The sequence below is a fragment of the Zosterops lateralis genome (genome assembly GCF_965231275.1).
Source record: "Zosterops lateralis genome assembly, chromosome: 6".
In the NCBI taxonomy this organism is placed as follows: Eukaryota; Metazoa; Chordata; class Aves; order Passeriformes; family Zosteropidae; genus Zosterops; species Zosterops lateralis.
Genome location: NC_139761.1, coordinates 32,915,299 through 32,938,272, shown reverse-complemented (window position 1 = coordinate 32,938,272; position 22,974 = coordinate 32,915,299). Strand labels below are relative to the sequence as shown.

General features: G+C 35.7%; 1 protein-coding gene across 8 annotated transcripts in view; it reads right to left on the bottom strand.

Annotated features, from left to right (window-relative positions):
* Positions 1-22,974, bottom strand: part of GPHN (gephyrin) — a 270,007-nt gene that overhangs the window by 94,190 nt on the left and 152,843 nt on the right. For all 8 annotated transcript variants that reach the window (XM_083864320.1, XM_083864323.1, XM_083864322.1 and 5 more), the window contains 4 exons: positions 9,665-9,759; positions 7,403-7,469; positions 3,603-3,875; positions 2,232-2,339 (listed from right to left, as the gene is read on the bottom strand). In XM_083864320.1, coding sequence (XP_083720446.1) covers positions 2,232-2,339; positions 3,603-3,875; positions 7,403-7,469; positions 9,665-9,759 — 543 coding nt within the window. The remainder of the gene's footprint in view (positions 1-2,231; positions 2,340-3,602; positions 3,876-7,402; positions 7,470-9,664; positions 9,760-22,974) is intronic.

Sequence of the window (22,974 nt, the reverse complement as noted above, 5' to 3'; positions counted from 1 at the left end):
TTTATCTGATATCATCCTTTTGTAATAAAAACCTCTCTCTGCAATAAAGTAACTGAGACAATCCCAGCTTTCCCTGAACTGCATGTGTAGTACTAATAATTTTTTCCTGTGAGAAAATGAAAATTTAAGTAAAATTTCAGCCACGATATTAATCAGAAAAGGAAGATAAAGGGAAAAGCTGTTCACAGGCAGTTAATTTCAATGAGAATTATTTCCAAATCACTACCTTTACATAAAATGCAATTACCAGAAAATAATTCATATATAAACCTATCTAGATTCTTGAGAAAAATTTCTCACTGAGAGCATAAAGTTAGCTTACAGTTACAAATTTTGCTCTTTTTCTAATATGAAAGTGGAATGTGCTGTATTGCTAAAAGTAGTACTAATATCCTCTTTGAACCACTACCACCTGCTGCATTTTGTGAAGGTACTAGCATGTCTATTCCATTAACAGAAACACATAAAAATATAATGTGACATGGGGAAATTCTCATTTCTCTCACATACATTTAGAGAATTTTTGAATTTTAATATTAAAAAATTAAATTTAGGCAATATAAGTCTCTAATCAAGGTAACTTCTTGTTAACTCTGTTAAAGAGGTTAATAAACCCATGAGAAATTTCTGTGTGTCCTGGTGCACAGAAACCTGAAATAAAGAAGGGCAGGAATATTACTGCATGTTGGATAGACTGTTCTTTTAACTTTCACTAAGTCACACTAAGCATTTATGATTTGTCTCCCTAATATGTTTTATTCATTTGTCATTTTCAAATAAATTAAATACAGAATACAGAACTCAAAACTTCCAACGGGGTATAATAAAATTCTTAGTTCTTAGTGAAAATAATTTCTGTTTACAATAGCTGGAGTGAAAAACCTGTTGTAACATACTGACGAAGATAAAAATAAATAAGAAATTAATGAAGTGAAAGATAAAGATATTCACCATATCCATCAGTCATTGCTGCTACCATTTTTATATGACCTGGCCTTTCTCTGACATGCTTTAATTTTGGTTTAAATATTTGTGTTTTCATATTAGAGAACTTTGACAAAAACACTGCCCACAAGGGGAAAAAGAAAAAGATATGAGTTCTTTATTATCTTTAGCTCAGAACTGAAACAAAGATTGACAGTGATGGTGAGGTAATAAAACAATCTGTAGGTGGCAATTACCATGACTGTTACACAAGAAAAAAAAAAGTCTTAAAAACATACAGAAAGCTCTTTATGTTAAAAAACCAATAACCTGCCAAAAAACTAACCTCTTTCTGCTCTGAGTTTGAAGATCCGATTTGGATTATAGAATGCATAAAAAAATAGCTCAAATAGCAAAAGAACATAGAAACATATATGACAGTTTAACAGTGTTCTTCACAGAGGCTAAATTAACTGTTCTATTGATACTGAAGAACGTGGTGCAAATTCTAGTTTAGCAACCTCAACTCCAAAAAAACCCACTGCAATAATTGCAGTATGTATATGTACTATATGGCTTTATCATTAAGTGTATGAACTTCAAAGTCTCCACATTCCCTGGGTGACTTTTCAAGATACACAGAATCATGTTTAAAATACAGAGGTGTCAGGCTATTTGATGGTTTAAATTACTATTTGCCTAAGGGAACAGGTCCTTTTTAACCATTTATTGAAATAGTTTTCTACTATTCACTAAAACCCAGTAATTTCTAATAAGTCCACTGCTTCCTGACTCCTGAAGTCTTCTGTTTTTCAGAAATTCTACTTTTACACAGAAAACAAAAATGAAGCAGAAACTGCAAGTGAAGAAAGCAAACTATGAACACCCAGTGCAAATCTTGTATCATATTGACAAAAAAACTACTGAGAGAAAAGCAGCAAAACAAGACAGAGGAAAAAGTTATCATTTCATAGCTCTAAAGCAGTAATTTTAGGAGATTATTTTAATTATATTCAATTATTGAGTATATTAGATGATAAAGCAAATGACTAATCAGAAAAATAGGCTTTATAGCAATTATTATCTCAGCAGCTAAATGATTCAAACTGACAACACACATAACCTTTACCTTGTTTAGCCCTTTATGGTAAACAGATATTTTTTGAAACGTGTGCTCTCAAAGATAGCACTGATGTGTCTTTGTTAGAAGAAAATAAACAACACTGTCTGTTCATACAAAGACTAGGAGGCAGGCAGAGCATTTTTAGTTAGTGTTAGTGCAAAAGCCTCTTGAAAGTGACTCTTACCAGTTCTCCTGCACTGCCTGCTGCATGATGGCAATAACTGATGAGACCAGGGATGGGCTGTTGACCTTTAGCCATGATAACAGCTGGACTGGTATAGGATGGATGCTTCTAATGCACAACACATAACAGCTATGAATATAGTGACAGGAAAACATGAAACTCTACAAGCAAATGACCAAAAATGAATGAGGTGAAAATAACTGTGACACTGAAATGCTAAGCTTATATGAAAACAGCCAGTTGAGATCTCAGGTATTTCCTGCCTTTAAAAACGGCACATATTTTTTATATTTGCCTGCATCAAAAGAAATTAAACAATTTACAATTTGCATTAATAAAAACTGATACTTGCAAATGATAATTACCTTAATTCATCCCTGCAAAGACATATGTAATCAGGATTTTCTGTATATTGGGAGATGATCTCCAGCTGCAGCTGTCTTAGAAATGTCAAGATGTCTCAGACCTGAATTCACATTTCTGGAGTTAGAATGTTGCTGCTTTGGTTTAGAAATTGTTTAATATAATTTTGAGTTACTTAGACTTTCAATTCTCATAATAGGAATTAAAAGCACAACTTGTGGAGTAGATATAGAACAAAGCAGTTTGGAAAAACTGTTTCCAAACACACAGGGATACATTATCTTTCCATTCAAAAACTGAACACATAAAACTGAGGTAAATATTTATATATTGCTTCAAATGGTACAATAATTCTTGGGAAATTATTCAAAATTTGTATTACAATTTTTTACAAGTGTTACCTCATTTTTTTCTTTTAGAGTCTCCAATTTATTATTTTAGTTTGAGTAATGCTGATCTATGATTACTAGTTAAAGCAAGGCTATAAAGACATTATGATATTTAGTTTGTTGCAGAATTTCACATCTCTTATGCAGACATGCACATTGGAACACAATAATCTGGATAATTTACTACTTAAATTGTTACCTGCCACACTTTTACCACTGTTTTCAGAAACTAAAATTTTAATTTCAAATTAGATATTATGGTTTGCAAAATTTTGTTGTGATTTCTTAACATGCCACCTACTGGACTTTGCATGTTTAGGCATGTGAATACTTTGAATTTAAAAAATCCACTAAAACCAGTCTGTCACATCAGACTGGTATCATAAAACATGTGTTAACATCAAGAGAATAAATGATATTTCTCCCACTGGAATTTGAAATCACCTACCAAAACAGAATTCATATATTTTTATGAAGCTCTACTTCTACAAAATGTACCTGAAATACATCTGTTTGACACAAAGACATCAATGTATAGTCTTAACATGCAAATGAATATTGGTGGAAAGTGCCTGAGACAGGAACTAAAGGGTCTCTTAAGGAAAGAAGTCAGACTCACCTTAGCTGCAATGGCTGCTGCTGTTATATGTGAAGAAGAACTGTCCTCTGTTGAGGCAACTCCGCTATCCTTCTTCTCTTCCTCCTCTTCCTCACACTGCACTCCTTTGTCTTCTGTCTGTTTGTGAGGGCTGGTGGTTGGAGGAGGAGAAAGAGGAGGTGGTGGTGAAGGTAGATCTTCAAGCTCATCGTGTACCTCCTTTACTTTTACAATGGCATCCCGCAAAAGATCTATGGCGTGAGGTAGGGCTGGCAGTATAAACTGAAAGCATTCCTATGCAGAATGAGAAGAGAAACCATTATCAAAAGTTACCTGCACTTGGGATTTAGATGCATCTTTTCATCTGATTGTAAATAAAACCTACCATGTCCTATGCAAATGCTCTTACAAGATAAACAAACTCAGAAACAGATCTGGTGACTATTCTGTAAATGTTTGCCTTTCTTCATGTAAATACAGTAAATTGCATAACAGGGCTATTGCAGTGAAGCTAATACTGAAAACAAGAGTTACATTTCTGAGAATATGTAACATAGAAAACAGTTCACAGAAGCTGGCAGAATGCTACAAAAATGCAGAAGAAAAGCATTAACTATATCCCTGCAGGGATATTAGCTTCAAATATTTCCTATTATGCTCCCTCACAATTAGAGAGCAATTCATAAGGGTTTCCATAATAATACTTTTATATAATTATAACCTTTTTTATTCATGGACTTATTCTATACACTGGAGGAATAACAAACTACACTGATGTTATAATGTCATACCACTCAAAAAAAAGTATTTAATAAAAAAAGCTATTTTTCAAACCTCACCTTGTTCTATAATCTTACAAACAATTAAAAGTTTATTTTATATGGCCAGAGAAAGCAAAACTGCACACATCTTGTTCCATAATGGGTATACATCTAGCTACCATACATAGCTACCTGTGCTGTTAAAATACTCTGGTGCTTCATCAAACCAAAGCGGAACCTCAGGACGCAATGTGCTGTACCTGCCTGCTCACATCAGGGTCAGTATGAAACTCAGGCTTCTTAAGGCTTATTTAGTAAAGTCTTGAAAAACAATTCAAGAACAGAGACTCCACAACCCTTGTTGACAGCATGCTTTAATGTTTAATTACCATCAAAGTGTTTGGGGTTTTTTTCAGTTTTGTTTCGGTTTTCCATTTATTTTCTTTTTCATCTGGAAGCTACCTCATTCAATTTGTGACTATTGTCTCATTCTTCTCCCAGGCACCACAAGGAAAAGTTTTCTTATGTCATTTGAGGAGACTGCATATAAACATTTAAGTATTGGAAAATGATGGCAGGCTCACAAGAAATAACTGCCATAGCAATGCAGTCAGGAACATACAAGGTTGACAGATAAAGCTGGCACTACTTCTGTTTCCCTTCAGTTTTGTTTCAAGCATAGGAAGATCTTAAAAAATGTATTCTGATATTTTAGACTATTCAGAAAATAATTAATAATAACAATTTCCTAAATAGATAATGAAATAAATATGTTCAATAAACACACAAAACTATGTAAACAAAATAAAAAGTAAAGAATCCATCAGAAATTACTGGAGTTTATATACCCCACTTTGTAAGTAAAATATGATTAACAAGCATTGTATTTCTTTAAGAGCAATGAATGATAAGTCAGACTACCTCATAGATTTATAAATTCTTTAAACATTCAAGTTGGTACTGCAAAAAACTGGTATATGCTGTATATAATGAATGTACATTAAAACATACTTGTAAAGATAATAAAGATTATCACTTATAATGCGACTGCAAACTGCAGAGTTACTGTGCCTTCACAGTATTACTTTTAAAATGGTTTGAAATAATAAAACATATAACCATCATTACTTTAGCAAAGAAACAGATCTCAAGTAAGTGAGAAACATGAACAACAATCTCTGAACTGACCAATTACTGTGAAAAAGTACACTAATAATTGACTAATCAGAGAAGCATGTTCTCCACTCCAAGCACTGAAATAAAGCCTTGCTGGCTTGAGTGTTAATGCACAGACTCTCAGTAAGTCCTCTAAAAGCTCCTGTTACATATGAAACTCATTGTTTTAGGTAATTGTTACTACAGTTATAGTAATCAAAGACTTGATAAACATCTGGTCATTTCACACCTTGCCCTCTTTCCTAAGAGAGTTAAAAAAAAAAAAAAAGGCAACACAAAAATGGAAGTTTTCTGCAGATCTGGATTCAATGGTACGTGCCACACAAATGTTCTCTGGTGAAAACATGTTCAGCATGCAGTCCATTTTTGAGATGAAACATTTACACTGCTGTCATTTTCCATTAATATTTTATTAAGGAAATATGTACACTGCTGCAATTTCATAGTTTTATAGAAGCTTCTCATATGATTGTATTTATACAATGGAAAGGAAATTAGCAAGTGGTAAAGGAGAAAAATGAGGGAAATTCCTGGTGACAATCTGTAGTTTTTGGTTCTTGAGATTCAGCCTTTTATGGACCAATTTTATCCACTTTTCATCTTAAAAGTCTTTGCTGAAATCTGAGACTTTACAGATGTCTCATACTAAAAGTAATCATAACAGGACAGAGTATCATCATGACAGGGACAAACAAAAATCAGTTTATCAGAAGCTTGCTTGTATGACTTTTTACTTTTCCAGCATAATTACCTTTTTTATTACTTATTCTATGTCAAACTATTGTTAAAATACTTATTAATACTTTTTCATTTCTTTTCCTCATTCACTTTCTGCAATTTACCTATCTTCAAAATCTGATTGCCTCAGGACAGAAAATGACAATTGCTTCTGTGGGCTAGGAGTGCTCCTGAACACAATAAAAACCATTGGATATTGTAAGCTATTTCATCTCTCTCCTAATTTAGCAAAAGAAGCATTTACTTGTGAAATAACCTTCTTACTAGTGCACCACTTCTTTAAAATAGGGGGCCATTGCTATGTTAAATACATGTACATACATATGATTTCCCACATATAACTGGAAGAATTTCAAGCAGGTATATGCCCACCTCACCATGCTCCAGTGCCTCTTGTGTGTCTTGAAGGCTTTTAAATTTCCCTTAAATTACAGTCTCACTAGATTTCCAGAAATGCTGTAAGGAATGGTAGAATCACAGAAGGGCTCACACTGAGTCCTTGAACTGAAACACGTCGACAGTGTATCTGTGAAAGCCTATGGTGGCTGCTTAACATCATAGTATTCAAAACATTTCCTCTTCAACTTCCAGGCGATAGCCTAAAGACTAAAATTCTAACTTCTCCATCCAAACAGACCAAAATGCGGGAAGGAAACAAACTGTATAAAGGGTGAGAAGTCTAATATACCCATTCTCCAACTCTGACAAGTTATGTTCCCTTTCTTCCCTCTTGCTGATCAAAACTGCGAATGCTCCAGCAAGTTCTACCATATACTTTGCATTCCTCTTACTTTTGTGTGAAAAAGAATGATTTCTTGGAAGCTGGAGACAACCCAGAGATAAGGTACAGCTAATTAGAGAAGAAAGGGAAAGTATAGTAGAGATCATTAGACTCTTCATTAGCACTGCCTGCTCAAGTGAGTGCTCTCTTGCACTCCATGTAATGTTGTCCTGGCCACACAGCACCTTCAATCAGACTGGAGTTGTATGGTCTTTGCCTAGCAGTGATTCTGTGGTAATTTTACATAAATATGATTTCAATTCACTTTTGTAAACTTTGTTATACTGGGCACTTTCTACCATTTGAAACAAGGAGAATTGCTCATCATAGTTCCTCCCTGGCAGATCAGTAAGAACATTTCTTACCTGTGACCCTTTCTTGCTACCTGGAAGATTAATTATGAGAGTTTTCCCTCTGATTCCACACACAGGCCTGAAATGAAAGAAACACAGACTGAAATTCTTGCATGCAACTATCTCCATTATCAAAACAAAAGGAAAGCATTTAAGATAAATTCTATGATTTATTGGATTTTATAAACTTAATATCCAATATATTTGCTGATTATGTTCTCATAAAAGAACTTAGGAGAAGCTGGGCCGAAAAAGCATAAAACAAGATTGAGAGGGTCTAATGTTAATTTGATAGTATAAACACTGGCTAGATTTTCATCTTCACTGAGATCTGTGTAGCTCCCTTAATTCTACTGTTTACTTGCATCCAATAGATTATTTGATACAGCCCCTATTTGGTCATACACTTGGCTCCTTTGCAATGTAATTGACTGTGTCAAACATTATGTCCCTGGCTAGGTAAAAATACTAAGTTGTGCTGCTGCATTAATTCAAATATGTCCGTTTCATTTAAAGATTAAGCATAAGAAAAGCAGAGAAGGAAATAATTATTAAGTGAAAATTGTACTTATGCAATTAATATATAATTCCTCCTAACAATTTTCCCCTCTCCCTCAAGAAAAGGCAAGACCAACTATCAAAGGTGGAAGTTTTCATTTTCTTTTTTTCATCTTTTAGAAATTCCTTTGGTGTTGATGTAAGGCTGAACACTCAAGTGCTGAAATGCTTTCTGTTGTCTAGAGTTTGACTAGTCAACATTTTAGCTAAATATTAAAAGAGAAACCAAATTACAGATTTTTGTCTTGAGGTTGTAAAGAGTGCTTCCACTGCTTACAAAAGCCAAGGTGAAAAACTTGGGGCTGGGATATGAGGATAAGAAAAATGCAAAAAGACAAAACTAAACTATGACAATATGGAGGTTGCAGTTTAGAGAAACTGTGTAATATTCTCTTTATTGAATAAAAATATGAGCTATAAGTGAAGACAGAACAGAAAATAATTTCCAGTTATGGTATTAGCAAAAATTTTGAGCCAAAGGACATGGCTTGTGGGGTACCCAACTTCCCTGGATTTCTTCTAACACATTTCTCCGTGATTAATGTCATTTATTGGTCCCATGGCATTTTTTAGCAGGGTAACAAGTATTTTCACAATGGCTGTCACAATGCTCACAATAAATAGCACAGAGATTGTCTTTGTGCCACTAAATGAACTTTTGATATACTCAAGCCAGCCTGAAGTGTTGTTTTCAACTGGCAGTTTGAGCATTGCCTGACTCCTAGCCTCTCTTCTCTCATATTGCCTTCTTTCACACTATGTACCCTCAGTTTAGAAAGAATTCCAGGTAGCTGAGGAATCTCTACTGCACCACGGAGCTGAGCCTGAATTAAAGAAATGTGTTCCTTTACTCCTGCTGCAGTAGTCAAGCTTACAGAGTACAAACTCAATCCAGCCCATCCCATACGTGGGTTACAGTTTATGGCAGATTTAAAACAAAGGAAATAAGAACTGTCCAGAGAAGAATAAAAATGAGTTGGAATTGTGTTTGGAAGACAGCTCCTTTAGTAGTCATCTTCTTGTCTCTCTACTCTGCTTTAAATATTTTTGAGTATTATAAGCTAAATGTCCGGTAAAACCAACCAATAATAAAAAAAAGATTAAACCAGCACCATGAAACTCAAATTTCAGCTGCCAATAATCAGATCTAGTGGCTCAAGAGAGAAATGGAGCTGCCAAAAACTCTCAAGAGAGCATGCAAAAGCAAGTGAAAATGCTTAAGACTGCATGGCTTGCAAAAGTATCGCTTGCTTTCAAGCAAACCACACAGAGTGCATGCATTCCAGATACTTTGAGAGATAAATTAATGATATTCCTCCAGGTGTAGGACATTACAAAACATTTGTCTTTATCAAAGGGTTTTTTTTGCCAAAAAAAACCATTTTAATACTTGATGAGCAATCTACAGAAAATTCTTCACTCACCAACAAAACACCACAGTTCTAGAATTAAAAGACAGCTATTTAAGACTGTTCATCAATATTACCAATAACCTGGCACAGAAAATACAGGAGGATACTGTCTCTAATAGAGACAACAAAGGGAATTTAATGAGACAATGCAATGACCATTATTTGAATCTGGCCTCTTCTCTGAGGTTAAGATTCTAGTCTTCATAACAATGGCAATCTTCAATGACTTGTGCACAGCCATTGGATAACAACAAGAAATTCTATGGAAAGAGTTGACCTCATATTTTGAAGGAAGCAGTCTTACCTAGAGAGCATGCCCAGAGGTGTAACATTAAGTGATCCCATCAGCATTGCCAGGGCCATCCCCGGGGCTTCTCGCTCTATTACTTCTTTAGTAGCCTGCAATCAAAGATTAAATAGCAAACTGAGTGAACAAGGGTAAGGATGAGAAAAAACTGAAACCAGCTAAAAATTGGGTAGGAATATTTCCTCATTTTTTTCTGCCAAGAGATGTTGTTGCTAAATTTTCAGCTGAAATATGCAATGGATTTTTTCTCTTGGTTGTGTAAAATAGGGAAAGACAAGGAGTTGGGATAAAGGACTGTTAGCGGCACTGTGAAGATTCCTATAGAAAGTTACAAAAGTCAGGACTCTATAAACATAAAAAGTGTTAAGCAACACCACAGAAATAACAACTGCCTTGAACAGAAAGAAAAAACTGTTTGAGACTAAGCAAAGACCCTTCTCTTCCTCATCAATCTTGTGCATTTTCCTGTTGAGATTTTCCCAGGCATGAGAAGGATGAATCAGTCTGCACAGAAGATAGAAAAAAAAATTTGCAAAGGGAAGCCCATGTAGCAGGCAGGCAGGAAAATAGTAAAATGGTAATGATAATGGCCAGAGGCTGAGGCCTTCCCTTTTGATCATGTCAGCAAAACAGCAGCTCCAAACCAGGCTGGTGGCTTTTATTCATAAGCAGTCCATACACGGTGGGCATTGAGAAGCCTGGAAGCAGAGTCTGAAAATTCTTGTATTTTTAGTCCTTTTCCCAAACAGGGAATCAGATGGACAATCATGCACAACCTTCTGTCCTTACTTACTAGCACAAAATTTATCAAGTGCACAATCTGTCCAGTCTCCTAACATCTAACTTTACTTAGGACACAACATCTTAAAGACAGGTTACAGGCCCATTCTCTCTTCATTTCCCCCACAGTAGCTGCTGTTCAGTGGATCACATTGCTTCATGCTCTGAAATGATTCTAACTTGTTCAGCACAACTAAATTGGTAGCAATGATGATAAAACTGTGAAATCCATGGTATAGCATACAGCCAAACTACAATGCTTTGATGGTACAACTATCAAAACAGAAATAGAAAAGAACATCTTCAATATAATGACACCCTGAATAAGCTGAATTTTCTTTGCAGTTGGATATAGAAAAAAACAGGCAAATTATTTTGTGGGAAAGATTAAATTATAAATCACATACTTGTACTTTCGTAAGATCTTAGTTTACGAATAGAAAACTAAAATCCTAGAGAAGGAAAATGACAGAATGAACCCAACAGCATCCCTAAAAGAAGGACGCTAGCATGTGAAGCAATAAATAAAACAGAAAAATAAATAATTAAAAAAAAAATCCATCAAGAGTACAGATATTCAAATGGCCATATTCTCAAACATCGTCACTACCTTTTAACTTTTTAAAAAGGAATATCAGAATATTACTTAATTAGAAATTAATATCAATATTAGAAGACATCAGACCCTGCTACCATGTAAACTTTGAGTACTTTATTAATAAGCAAACTTATTATGTGGAACTTTGGTTCATAAAAAACCAAGCAATTTTAATTTAGGAGCTGACACCACAGTCTCCCACATTTCAAGCATAGCATGTTGGTTTTTGGATCTGCCATCCTCTACGCAGAAACAGAAAAGTCATATAAATACAACCCAGTGACTGTGTTTTACACTATGAAAATAAGAAGAAGTGAGCTTGGAGTGATGTAGACAAAAATAAAACTCTTCCATGGAGAGAGAGTACCTTAATATACTTGCTGAGGTATGAAATCATCAATCACATCTAAAATCCTTATGACATGCATACACCTGATGATTTTTATAATATAGAAGATAAAGGCATTGCAATGGTGAAGAGATACTTTGCTGACCATGGAAAGGTAAGTGAAATGTGGAATTCTCTGTGTGTGCATACATAGCAAGTCTGTATCTATGCCTTTTCATTTCAGTTAATACCATGCTTCAAAGCTATTCAAAACTGTTTTTAAATACAAAGTGCATTTTGAGATTTATTTTCTGCCCTTGAGCACAGTGACACTTTGAAGATATCATTAGTTAAAATTCTAAGGAGGCTTCAAAGGTAGTACAAGATGCAAGACAGTCCATAAACAATGATCCTGCAGCTCAGGGAGTCCTTCAATGAAATTCAAGTCCATTCTCCAACTCCATAAGAAAAATGACCTTCACAAAATGTCACTGCTAGCAGGCAATGTGATTATTAAAAATGTATAGACTAAGCAACAAAATCTGAAAGGGCATAAAGTCCAAGCAGCAGTACAATCCACAACACAAGCTTCTAAAAATAGTTGTTTCAAAATATATATGCTTATATTTATTACTGCAGATGGACCTCTACAAACAGGGAAACATTTCCCGTTCTCATGTTTGCAGCCTGGCTGGCTGGATGTAACCAAAAAAAGCTGCTGCTAAGTAAACCACTGTTACAGTGACATCTGCTCTTGAAATCAGCCACTGGATATTCCACTTTTGTGATGTCCTCAAATAACATGACTTAACATGTGCCCTGAACAGGAATTGAATCACATCACACTGTGAGCATACTCTTTATTAGCTACGCATATATAAATGAAATAAGCAATGCTGCAATCTATAACAAATCTTTGTTCCACCTAACAATGTACCCAAATGCTGATGGCCATGTTTTCTCATACTTCCTTCAGTATTTTTTTGTTTGAAGGAAGGGTGAAAGAGAGATATCAAATTTAGATTTTCATCTGTGTCCAGTTCAGGAGTTAACTTGGGTACCAACTCCTGCCTCCATGGGAACTATTAAGGAATTAGTGACTCAGCACCTTCATATTTTACTAGTACTCTAGCAAGGCTGAATTAAGACTGTTCAACTTTGCTTCATGGACAATTTTTTATTGGTAGTCTCACCATCAGCCAGCTGTTGCCTGCTGGAGGGGGCCATAGTGTTGGCACAGAATGAATCACAAATCAAGGCTGTTGCCCTTGGCTCTCTTACAACAGTAGTGATGACACTGCTGGGCAGATGCAGGAAAAAATTATGATATTTCATTCAAACCTGTCACACTGATGCCTTAATCAGGACTGAAGCTTTACACTGATTCTCAAACCTGAGGCTGATGACTCAGGTAGGTGGAAAATACTGGAGCAAAACTGCATTAAACACTAAAATGACACCAAAAAGTGCCCCCAGTTTCTGACAGATAAGCTGGTAGTACAAAGAAGACAGGTGCATATAAGAGGGAGATGGAAGAGAGGGGTTCCACAGAAACAGAAGTACTTGAAAGTAAAAGCCAGAGTTCAGGAGAAAGACAAAGTCCAGCTTGGAGACTGCAAAGAAAGGCAAGGTTTGTAGTTTAGATAGGAGAAGGGAATGTGGGAAGAAGGAAGCTAAAGCAGAAAGGCAGAATTGCAGGAAATCCAAGCAGTAGGATTCCCAGAAGGGGAGAAATGAGAATAGTGTGAGGGCAAGTGAGTGGGATGGAAAACAGTGAGGAGGTTGGAACCTGAGGATTTTTAAGTTCCCTTCAAACCCAAACCATTCTAAAGGTTCCGCAAAGAAAAACTGTCCAAGGCATCTTGGACAGAAAACAGATGAGGGAGAAATTCAGGAGAAGTGAAAAAGAAAGACAAGACATGATGAAAGTGCCAGGATGTGGGGGAGCCATGGAGAGAGACAATGGGATTGAAATAAAATGCTAGTTTCTACTCCAAAGAGAAGTAGGGACAAGCAATTTAATTATTTAGGATTTACTAACAACGTCTATGAGAGCAGTAGCTCTTATATTTCACTGCTATATGAATAAATGCAATTGATTTTAAAGCACATTTTTGATTGTTTACAAAGTGCCTTTTTATTGAAGTTAGGGCATTATGTTCCCAAACCAACTGGTATATTTTTAGATATCTTTGACGTAGTTGCGGTTGCTTAACAGATGGCTCACTGCCAATTGGTTTCACAGAGTTCTCTGCTGCTTCACAGCCTTTCTTTGCCTCCACATAAATTGTTAGCTCAGCTTCTAACCTGTGGAAGCCCTCCCAGGCAATTTTTGGACGATATACCTAATGCAGACTGGTTTAATTAAAAGACGCAGGACTACTCTTCTGGAAATGTTCAGAAACTCCTTATCTTTGTCTTTCAAGTATTAAGCACAGCAAAGTCTGACCTCAACAGTAAGTAATGATCTGAGACATTCCATATACTCTTCAGCTGGTTTTGGGCAGTAATACAGTTTTACTTCTTCAACTAAAATGCAAATATAAGACTCAGAAATCTTATTAAATTCAATTAAATTAAGATGACAGAGACTGCCTCTGTGGAAAATATTAGTTCTGTTGAACAAGTTAAAATCTATGACTCTGCATAGTATATAAGAGAGCTATAGATGCAAATTAATGGATAAATTTGCAGATAATTTATGTTTAACAGACTACAGCATTAGCATCAATAAGATTTAATTACCTATTTGAGCTTTCCACTGAAAGCTGAAATCTTGGAAGGGCTTTACTAAAGAAATACCTATATAACCTCTAAAACAGAGCTCATAGACTACAGAAGAGCAGAGAAAAAATAGAGATAGATCAGTCAAATATGCAACAAAAAAGTCAGTCACATCTGTCAACCAGTTGTGTAAGAATTGCGTATTTTAGGAATAAAAATTGCATCTCAGCCTGGAGATGAGATGCCTTCTTCAAAGTTATTCAGAATACCTCTGCTGGAGCCAACACATGTACCAGTGACTTTTATTCACAAATCAGCTATTTCCACTTATTGTCTACTTCCCTACTCTTATTTTGTAGGGAGAAAATAGAGCTTACATGGAGCTAGACTGATCAGAGCTTCTCACCAAAATAACACTTACCTATTTCTTCTCCATGAAAAGTAAGAAATACAGGCTTCAGCAGTTGGTCTCTTTCAATACATTGGAAAGTTTTTTGGATAAGGATTTTAAATTCATCACAGTTTTACCATTATGCTGTGTTTCCTTGAATTCTTCTTATCTTTTGTCACCAATAACCTGTATAGTGATATTCAGTGCCTTTTTTTATGGATGTGAGGCATGACAGAATTCATGGTCTATGATGTTTTCCATAATCAAATTTCTTTGGCTAATTGCTCAGTTATCTTGACAAATGGATGAAAATGATCATATATGCTATTGCTGCAACACAACCCAAATCAAATTTATAAAAATATAAGGCTAAAGTAAACAGCAGTTGCTGCATTTGGGCTCACAGGATGACTGGTGGTGACTAGGCAGACATGGGGCCGGTGCTGACCCTGATGCATGTATTTGTTCTTCCTCATGAAGTGACCATCTAATTTTACTGTACAGTAAGAAACTCATACTGAGACTGGTGAGTCTCCATTTTTATGTCCTTGTTTGATGCTAAACACAGCTACTTTTTGCCAGGTACATACAGATATATACTAAGAGCACTCTCAGACTTTGTGATTTTTTTTTACAAAAAAGAAAACAAAACACATCTAATCTTATAAGAGTGGCCTTTCCCTTTTACCAATGGTAGCTTGATACACACTTCTCTGCTAAATGATTCCATTTTCTTTTTCTTCTCCCAATTCATATCTACGAACAGCCAAAGCTAAATGGAACCCTGATTAATGTAGCCAACTAAAACTGAACTCTACAAACTGGTGTATCTGCACAGACCAATAACACATTTCCACTGACAATAATTCTGCAGCACCAGAATGCTGCTTGCACTCTCAGCACATCTGCAGCGATGCTGCTGCTACTCATCATAGAATGAACCTAAACATCATAGAATGACCCTACAAAATTTATCGTTGTGAGGAACAAAAACGTCTCAGCAATAACTACTGTTAGATTAAATACAGACTGTTTTCTCTATTTCTCTCATATCCATGATTCCCTCTGCCTGCAAATTGCCTCCTCTGAACCCTCTCACTCCTTCCACTGGGACCCATCATAGCATTTATTGCAGCCTAATGCCTATGGCATGAGACTCAAGTGCCAGAAGCTAATTCAGTGTCCGCCTTCCTTATAAACTGGTATTAGTGAACAAAGCTATCAGAACAATGCCACTGTGTAGATGACTGAAAAAAGCAAGTAGCAAGTAGAGGTAACTCTGACAACACTCAAGGACTTATGCATGACCAAGCCATGAATATATTTAATTCCCAATGGTTGGACCCTAATGATAATTACTTTTATAAACAAATAAATTATTATTATTATTATTATCAAATGAAGCATATATTAGTTAATAAAAACCTTAGTGTTCATTGTAGCTTTCTTTAACAGCATTATATAATGTTATTAATAACATTCAGTTTCTTTTTTACTTACATCTTGCAAAACATTTGGGGGAAGATGCTACACCTTTTATACACTATAGAGAAGCTGAAAATTAAAATTAATATACTAGAAAAAACAACATTGTGGAATTTGTAAATTATTCTTCCACTTCTGCAGATCTAGATTTTTAGTTAAACCTGATTGCATATGATTTATATAAACTTCATAGATCAATGATTTGCTTGTCCCATTTGCATAACTGAAGTGTTAATGAAATTGATGTATCTGGGCATCAACCATGTACATTTTCTAAATAGCACTTCTAATATATATAATTTTATTCCTGATCGCTAAATAAAGTTTTAAGATCTTAAATGTGTATAAGATATTCATGCCATAAAAACTGATTGTAATTTTATGATACTGCCTACCCCCATACATTGTCATAAACCCACTAGAACAATAATTTCTATGTGCAAACTGCTGTGCTTCCCAATGCAACTCCTATTTGTGCAAGAACAAATCCCCTTCTGTTCAGCAAAAGTAGTATAGCTGAAGACCTCCTAATAAAGACAATAAAACCATTCTGCTATTAAAAAAACACTGTTAAAATGTTACCTGTTAATAATTACTATTATTTTAAGTTTTCCCTCAGTTATTTCAAACTGCTTTGTGTTAATATAAAATAGGAAATCCAGCCCAACCTTTAAATAATTCTCTAAAATTTGAAGAAAAGGAACAAAACACAAGAAATGAAAAATTTTGTTCTCTGAAAAACAGACTCCTGCAGCACAAACGAGAGACATAAGCATGGGTATCTACAGTAAGACAATAAGAATTCTACATGACTGAAGCGACAATGTAATGAGCTTTAACTAATGGAATAACAACTAGAGAGCACTGTCTTATAAAAATATATCCTAGAGAATGTTTCTAGTTTTGTGTACTATAGACTATATATCTATACCAAAGTGGAGTCAGGCTACAGTCAGCTTCATTTCAAAACTAGTGCCAAATTTAGATTCTTCTATACTGGGAGAGTAGGTGTATTTGTGAATTGGGGAAGTATACTAAGCAACGAGCTCTAGAACTCTAGAATAAGAGAAACAAAACTGCAACTTTTTCTTTGTTGTGGTATTAATGTCATGGAAAAAGAGAAGGCACTATTTCTTAGAGACCCTCATAGGGACACAAAGAATGGGGCCACAAGGCAGAAATACACACTGCTTTCTCTTAATAACTTGTGCAGTGCCTGGAGCACTGAAAGAACCAGAAGTTTTTACTTGCAATTTCACTTCTATATATAAATAACTTCGCAGTGCTTTAGCTCTAGCACATTGGTTACTGAAATTGAAATGTGAAACTCTTCTTTTGAGGATCTTGTCTGATGTTTCCAAATATTTGCTACTTTTAGCCAAGAACAAATATGGCATGTGAAATATCTGCACTTCTGAAACTTCAGTCAAATTCTTCCATAGGTTAAGTAGTTCCTCCAAACACTTTTAGACTTCAAATCATCAATGTTTAAAGATTTAATAAAAACAACCCTTCCCAAAATACACCTCCTGCAAAGGATGGCCTAATGAGTGATAATTTTCCAAGAATAAATCATAGCAACACAAGAACTACAAAAAAATACAACCTCTTAAGATTCCCTTACATGGTATCTTTACTCCCCAAGTAAATGATAAAGCATCTCTAATAATAGCAACTTTAAAGTACTTTTTCGATAACTTAAAAATTCATAGAAATGATTCTTTTGTGACATCCAGTGATGCAATTCATGCGCTCAGAGTCTGAACACTTCTGGCACATAGAAATGATGCTTTCATTAGAACTGACAAGCAAACAGATTTTGAAAGCCAAAGTGACCTACTGTGCATTCTGTCAAATGATTTCCTACATAGGACTATTTTAACTTCTGGCACAAATCACATTTTTTACCTTCAAGATTCTTGGATGAAAAGGTTTCTCAAACAGAAGATGAGAGGTATTTTGTTGACACTGCTGCAGCACCAAACACTGAAGTGGAAGACAGTAGAATTCCTAATCTATACTGAGTGAGGAATATTAAATACATCAAGTTTACTTTTTTCCTCTGGAATTTTATTTTACTACTTAATTAATAGTTTACAGTATTTTATAGTAATAGTTAACTATATGTATATATATATATATATATATAAAACCTCCAGTATTGAATATATCCTCTCTATTACACTGTTCCTAACATGCTTACTATACACATTTCCAAAACACCAGTTTCTTTTAGTTTTAAAATATGTTAAAATATCTTTCATGCAATAGGTAAAAGCAACTGAATCATTTATTGACACTACTCAGCTGTGACAGAGCAATGCTTTCACATTAATACAGCTTTGCATTGTACAGATAAAATCTGCCAGTTTACTTCCCAGCCACACAACTCAGTTTTGAAACCCTCAGGATTCCTATAACATACACACTTTTTCATAAATCTAGATATAGCAACAGGCATATAAGCACCTCTCCTCACATACACTTCTGCTGTGGTCGAAGCAGCAGACCATGTTTTGCAGAAAAATCTTTTTGCTTTTTAATAGAATTCCCTCTGTGTCCAAACTTTTGCAGCCAACTGATTTTTACACTAGCAGTGTGCGAGTGGCTCACTGAGAAGAGGCAGTAGCTTTTATGGAATGACAAAGCAAAACAGATTCTTAGGCACAGTGAACAAGTTAGTTCTTGCTCTGTGTACTCAAAATGCACACACGAATCTTGCACTGAATGCTAAACATCTCACTACCACAGCAAATGTGCTCATGCTAAGTGTACAGCAACTGCAAACATCATACCTCTAGGTGAATTAACTATGGTAAAAAATCAGACAGTATTTCTGTATAAATTATATGGGTGATGCAAGACAGAATAACACAGAAATCAAATGTGCCAAAGGTTAGCTGCCCAACATTTTGTATCTGATAAAACAAAATACATCTTAAATGATCATAATTTCTTAAAGAAAAATTAACAATGAAAATAAACAAAGACAAAAAATATTTCTGGGGAAAATACTGGACTGTCTAAACAGTATAAAAGCTATTGAGAAAGTCCCACAGCTCTAGCTAGACTGGAAAATCCATCTTTGTTAACATTAACGTCAAAAGAAAAGTCTACTCTCTCTTGACTGCAAAGAATGATGATGATGATTTAACAGCAGCTTCTCATTAAAATTCTGCAGGAAAAAATCCCTAGGAGACAAACACATCTGAAAGAATTTTGTGCCCTTCTCTGTTCTTTTTCCAGGAATGCCCAATGCTGACCAGCAGAAATCAATAAAATATGGATGAGTTGTAAAAGAGTTTGAAAGACACCATAGTGTTAAGCCTTGCTGTTCATGGATTAATTCTGTATACCACTGGATACCTCAGCACTATTGGGTTTCAAAGGAAGAACTGGTCAGCTTGTAGCAGGAAGTGACAACGACCCAATAATTTTTCACTCTTAAAAAGGGAGTTGTAGGCCAAAATTTCATCCAAAATTGCAAAGTGCAATGTGTACGTTTCATTCAGCTTTGAAATCTGCAAAATCTGCCACTTGAATGTGATGATGATTGTTTCACTTGAATGAGTGATGTGATTGTAACACTACACAAAACAAAGCTTATTTGCTAGTCAGTATATCTGCAAAAAGGTTGCAAGAATAAAGCCTAATAAATATTTCTTGAAAGCAAGCAGTGAAGGTGATTATTGTTGCTATGACATTCCATGACAGCAGTAAAGGCCAAATCAAACAAAAGCTTAGGTGTAGTCTCAGATAATATTTTCAAACAATTACATAGATTTGCCTTCATTAAACTCCCAAATGAAGTGGAACAAGCTTCAGCAAGTGACCAGGATATCTTCAACTAGATCAAGCTATTCAGAGCCCCATTGAACCTGGCCTTGAACACTTCCAGGGATGGGGCATCTGTAGCTCCTCTGTGCAACCTGTGCTAGTGCCTCACTCCCCTCGCAGTAAGGAATTTCTTCCTAATATTTAAATTGACCCTCCTTCAGTTTAAAATCATTTCTCCATGTCCTATCACATTAAGCTCCGCAAAACAGTTTGGTCCCGTCTTTTTTATAGTCCCCCTCTAAGTCCTGAACGAATGCAATAGGACTTTCCTGGAGGCTTCCCTTCTCCAGGCTGAATCTAAAACCTGTCTGGGCAGAACAGCAGGAAAATGTACAGAGGAGAACAATTCTGCAGTAGATTACCATTAATTTATTCCTTTGCACATCCATCTGTAGGAATTCATGTGGGCATGATGGCCTGCGGCTAAGGGTGCAAAACCCCACCTTTATATACAAACAGCTGCCCCCCACCACTGATGAAGGCAGCACAGGATATTCGACTGCAATATCATCTCCACTTCTCCCCAAAGTATAAATTTTGCATTTGAAATCCTCTTTGGCAGAAGATGAGAACATGATTCCATTCTGCAAATAAGTCAACAGGCTTGCTCCTCTCTTCCTCTCCAAGCTGGGATGGCTCTGTAGGATTTGTGCCTCTGCCTGCCTTGGATATCACCTGTGAAGAGCTGTACATAGTGCTATATGCTTACATTTTGTAGATCAAGTGTATTCATTACAGTCAATCTAATAAGAATGTGTAACATGTTGCTTTTGTGAACTAAGCTATCCATCAATCTGTGCTCATAGAAGTTCTCACTGAATGTGACCAGACTGAAAGTGACAAATTGGTTGCAGTGAGAGAGTTAGCTGACTGCACCCACACCCTCTTGATCTCTAGGGAACAGCTGGGAAGCAAGGGATTGATTTGCTGTCAAATTTCTATACTCCAAATGCAACATCATCTCCTCATTTTTCCAACAAAAGCTATTGGCCAACTAAGTTAAGAGGTAACAGCAGAAAGACATTGGACCTTACTCTGTATCAGTAGACATTCAGCAAATTGTTAAGTGAATTATAATAGCAAAAGCCTTTGTCGACGACAAGCATGAATGGAAAGCCATGTATGTTCTTTAGCATGACATGTATAATTCAAAGCATTCTTGTCTAAATTAACCCAATAATTTTTAAAATCTGAATCCAGAAGCAACATACAGACATAATAAAATCTGCATTCCAAGTTAATATGAGTTACTGTCAAACACGTTATTTTTAAAAGAGTGGGAAACTTCAACTGAAAGTGAAAGCGGTGATTAAATGGATCAAGGGAGTGAAGCACCTTTTGGAAATCCCAAGGTAGTGGGATTTCTTTTTGAGTGCAAAAGACCTGCATTAGTTAGGAATTTTTTTCTTTCCAGAAACAACTGAAGAAATTAGTTGGTTAGAGACTGCAATGCTGCTATCATCAGAAAGGATACCTTTAGAAAACAGAGAAGAATAAAGAAAGTGAACTGTAAAAAAATAAACGGAGATTAAAAAGTGCATTGAAGTAAAGAGAATACACAACAAACTCTCTCCTGACAAATTGCAAGATGTAGATATTTTAGTTCAGGAAATGACTATGACAACTGTATCAGTTTTTTTTTTAAATCACAGATAATAAGGAAGGAAAAGAGTCTAAAAGGAGGAATAAAACAGAGATAAAATTGGGCTGATAACAGGCAATTTAGTTATTCTGGAAAGGGAAACTATGAGCTGGAAAGACTTGTGCTGTTCATGACTGTTTCAAAAGCCAATTTTGGTAGAAAATCAGCACAGGATAGGCTAAAGAATACCTTCAAATCCCTCCCCTTCCTCCCAGAATAATAAGGACAAAAGACTAAAAACACCTCCCTAAAACCCCCAAGAAAAAGAAATTAAAGATAAAATAATGTTGTACATCACTGTTACAGGGATCTAATAGAGAAAATGTTACTCCCAGGGCTTTGTGCGCAAATTTTTCTTTAACCAAATGTTGACTCATTTATAAGACAAAACCTAAAATTTAGTCTTTCAACTTACCACAGATTCTTTTAGAACTAATTGGAATAGTTGTACCATAACTTGACCACTTCAGGCAGAAAACTGATTTAACTTGATATGTCACAGTGAATCTGCCTAAGACAGGACTGCATCAGTTCTGTCATAGGTATGGTTTTCAGCCAAGAAAATTCCATACATTCAAGATAAGCTTAGGGTTTATTTTCCTCCAGCTTCTGCTGCTTTTCTGCACTTAAAATTTATGTAACTTGAATATTATTTGAAAAAAAAAATTGCCATATATTTGAGGCAATATAATTTTAAAAGTATATTAAAAAACCCCTAAAACAATACATGAACAAATTACATATGTGTTTTGGGATAAGAAGTGAGTTCTAGTAGTATCCTGCAACCCTACAGTGCTAGAGTGAATATTCCTCCTCCCTTCCAGCTCCTGCTATGCTTCTCAAACAACGGCCTAGGGAAGCATCAAAGTAGCACTGGGAGACAAAGCCTGGAGAAAGAGATTTGCCACTGACACCTGCTCTTGTCACCACGTCCTTCAACAATATGAAGCTGGTGGGAAGTGAGAGACTGACAGCCTCCCATCTTTAAGAGTTCATGAAGTTGTGAAAAAAATACGCTTGGAAAAGCAAAGGAGGGTTGGAAAGGCTGAGAAGAGAGAGGACAGGAGAGCCTAGGAGATGGTAAAGGACTAAAATATAGGTGGACATTCACATCCTCCAGTTCCTTGGAGCAAAATACAAGTTAACTGGTTTCTGGGCATTAATGTGAAAACTGGGAAAAGGGTCCTACTAAGTCTTCCTCTGAACATGGTCAGCTCTCCTGAGAGCCATCCCCCAAAGCAGCAAACTGGTACTGGGGGCATGGGAACAAGGTGCTCTCTCCACAGTGTCTTTGATTCCACAGCTGGTCTCACACTGGTGAAAGCTCCTACTGAGTCAAGGGCTGCTGCCCTGCCTATATGCTTAGACATTTCACATATTTAAGGTGCCTTTGAAGATAGCAAAAGCAATAATAATATATCTGAAAAGATTAAAAGCTAAAGTTAAAAGAACATTACATACAATTTATTTAAATATAGGAAGGATTTACTATGAAATAATGACAGGATTCATTATGACAGAA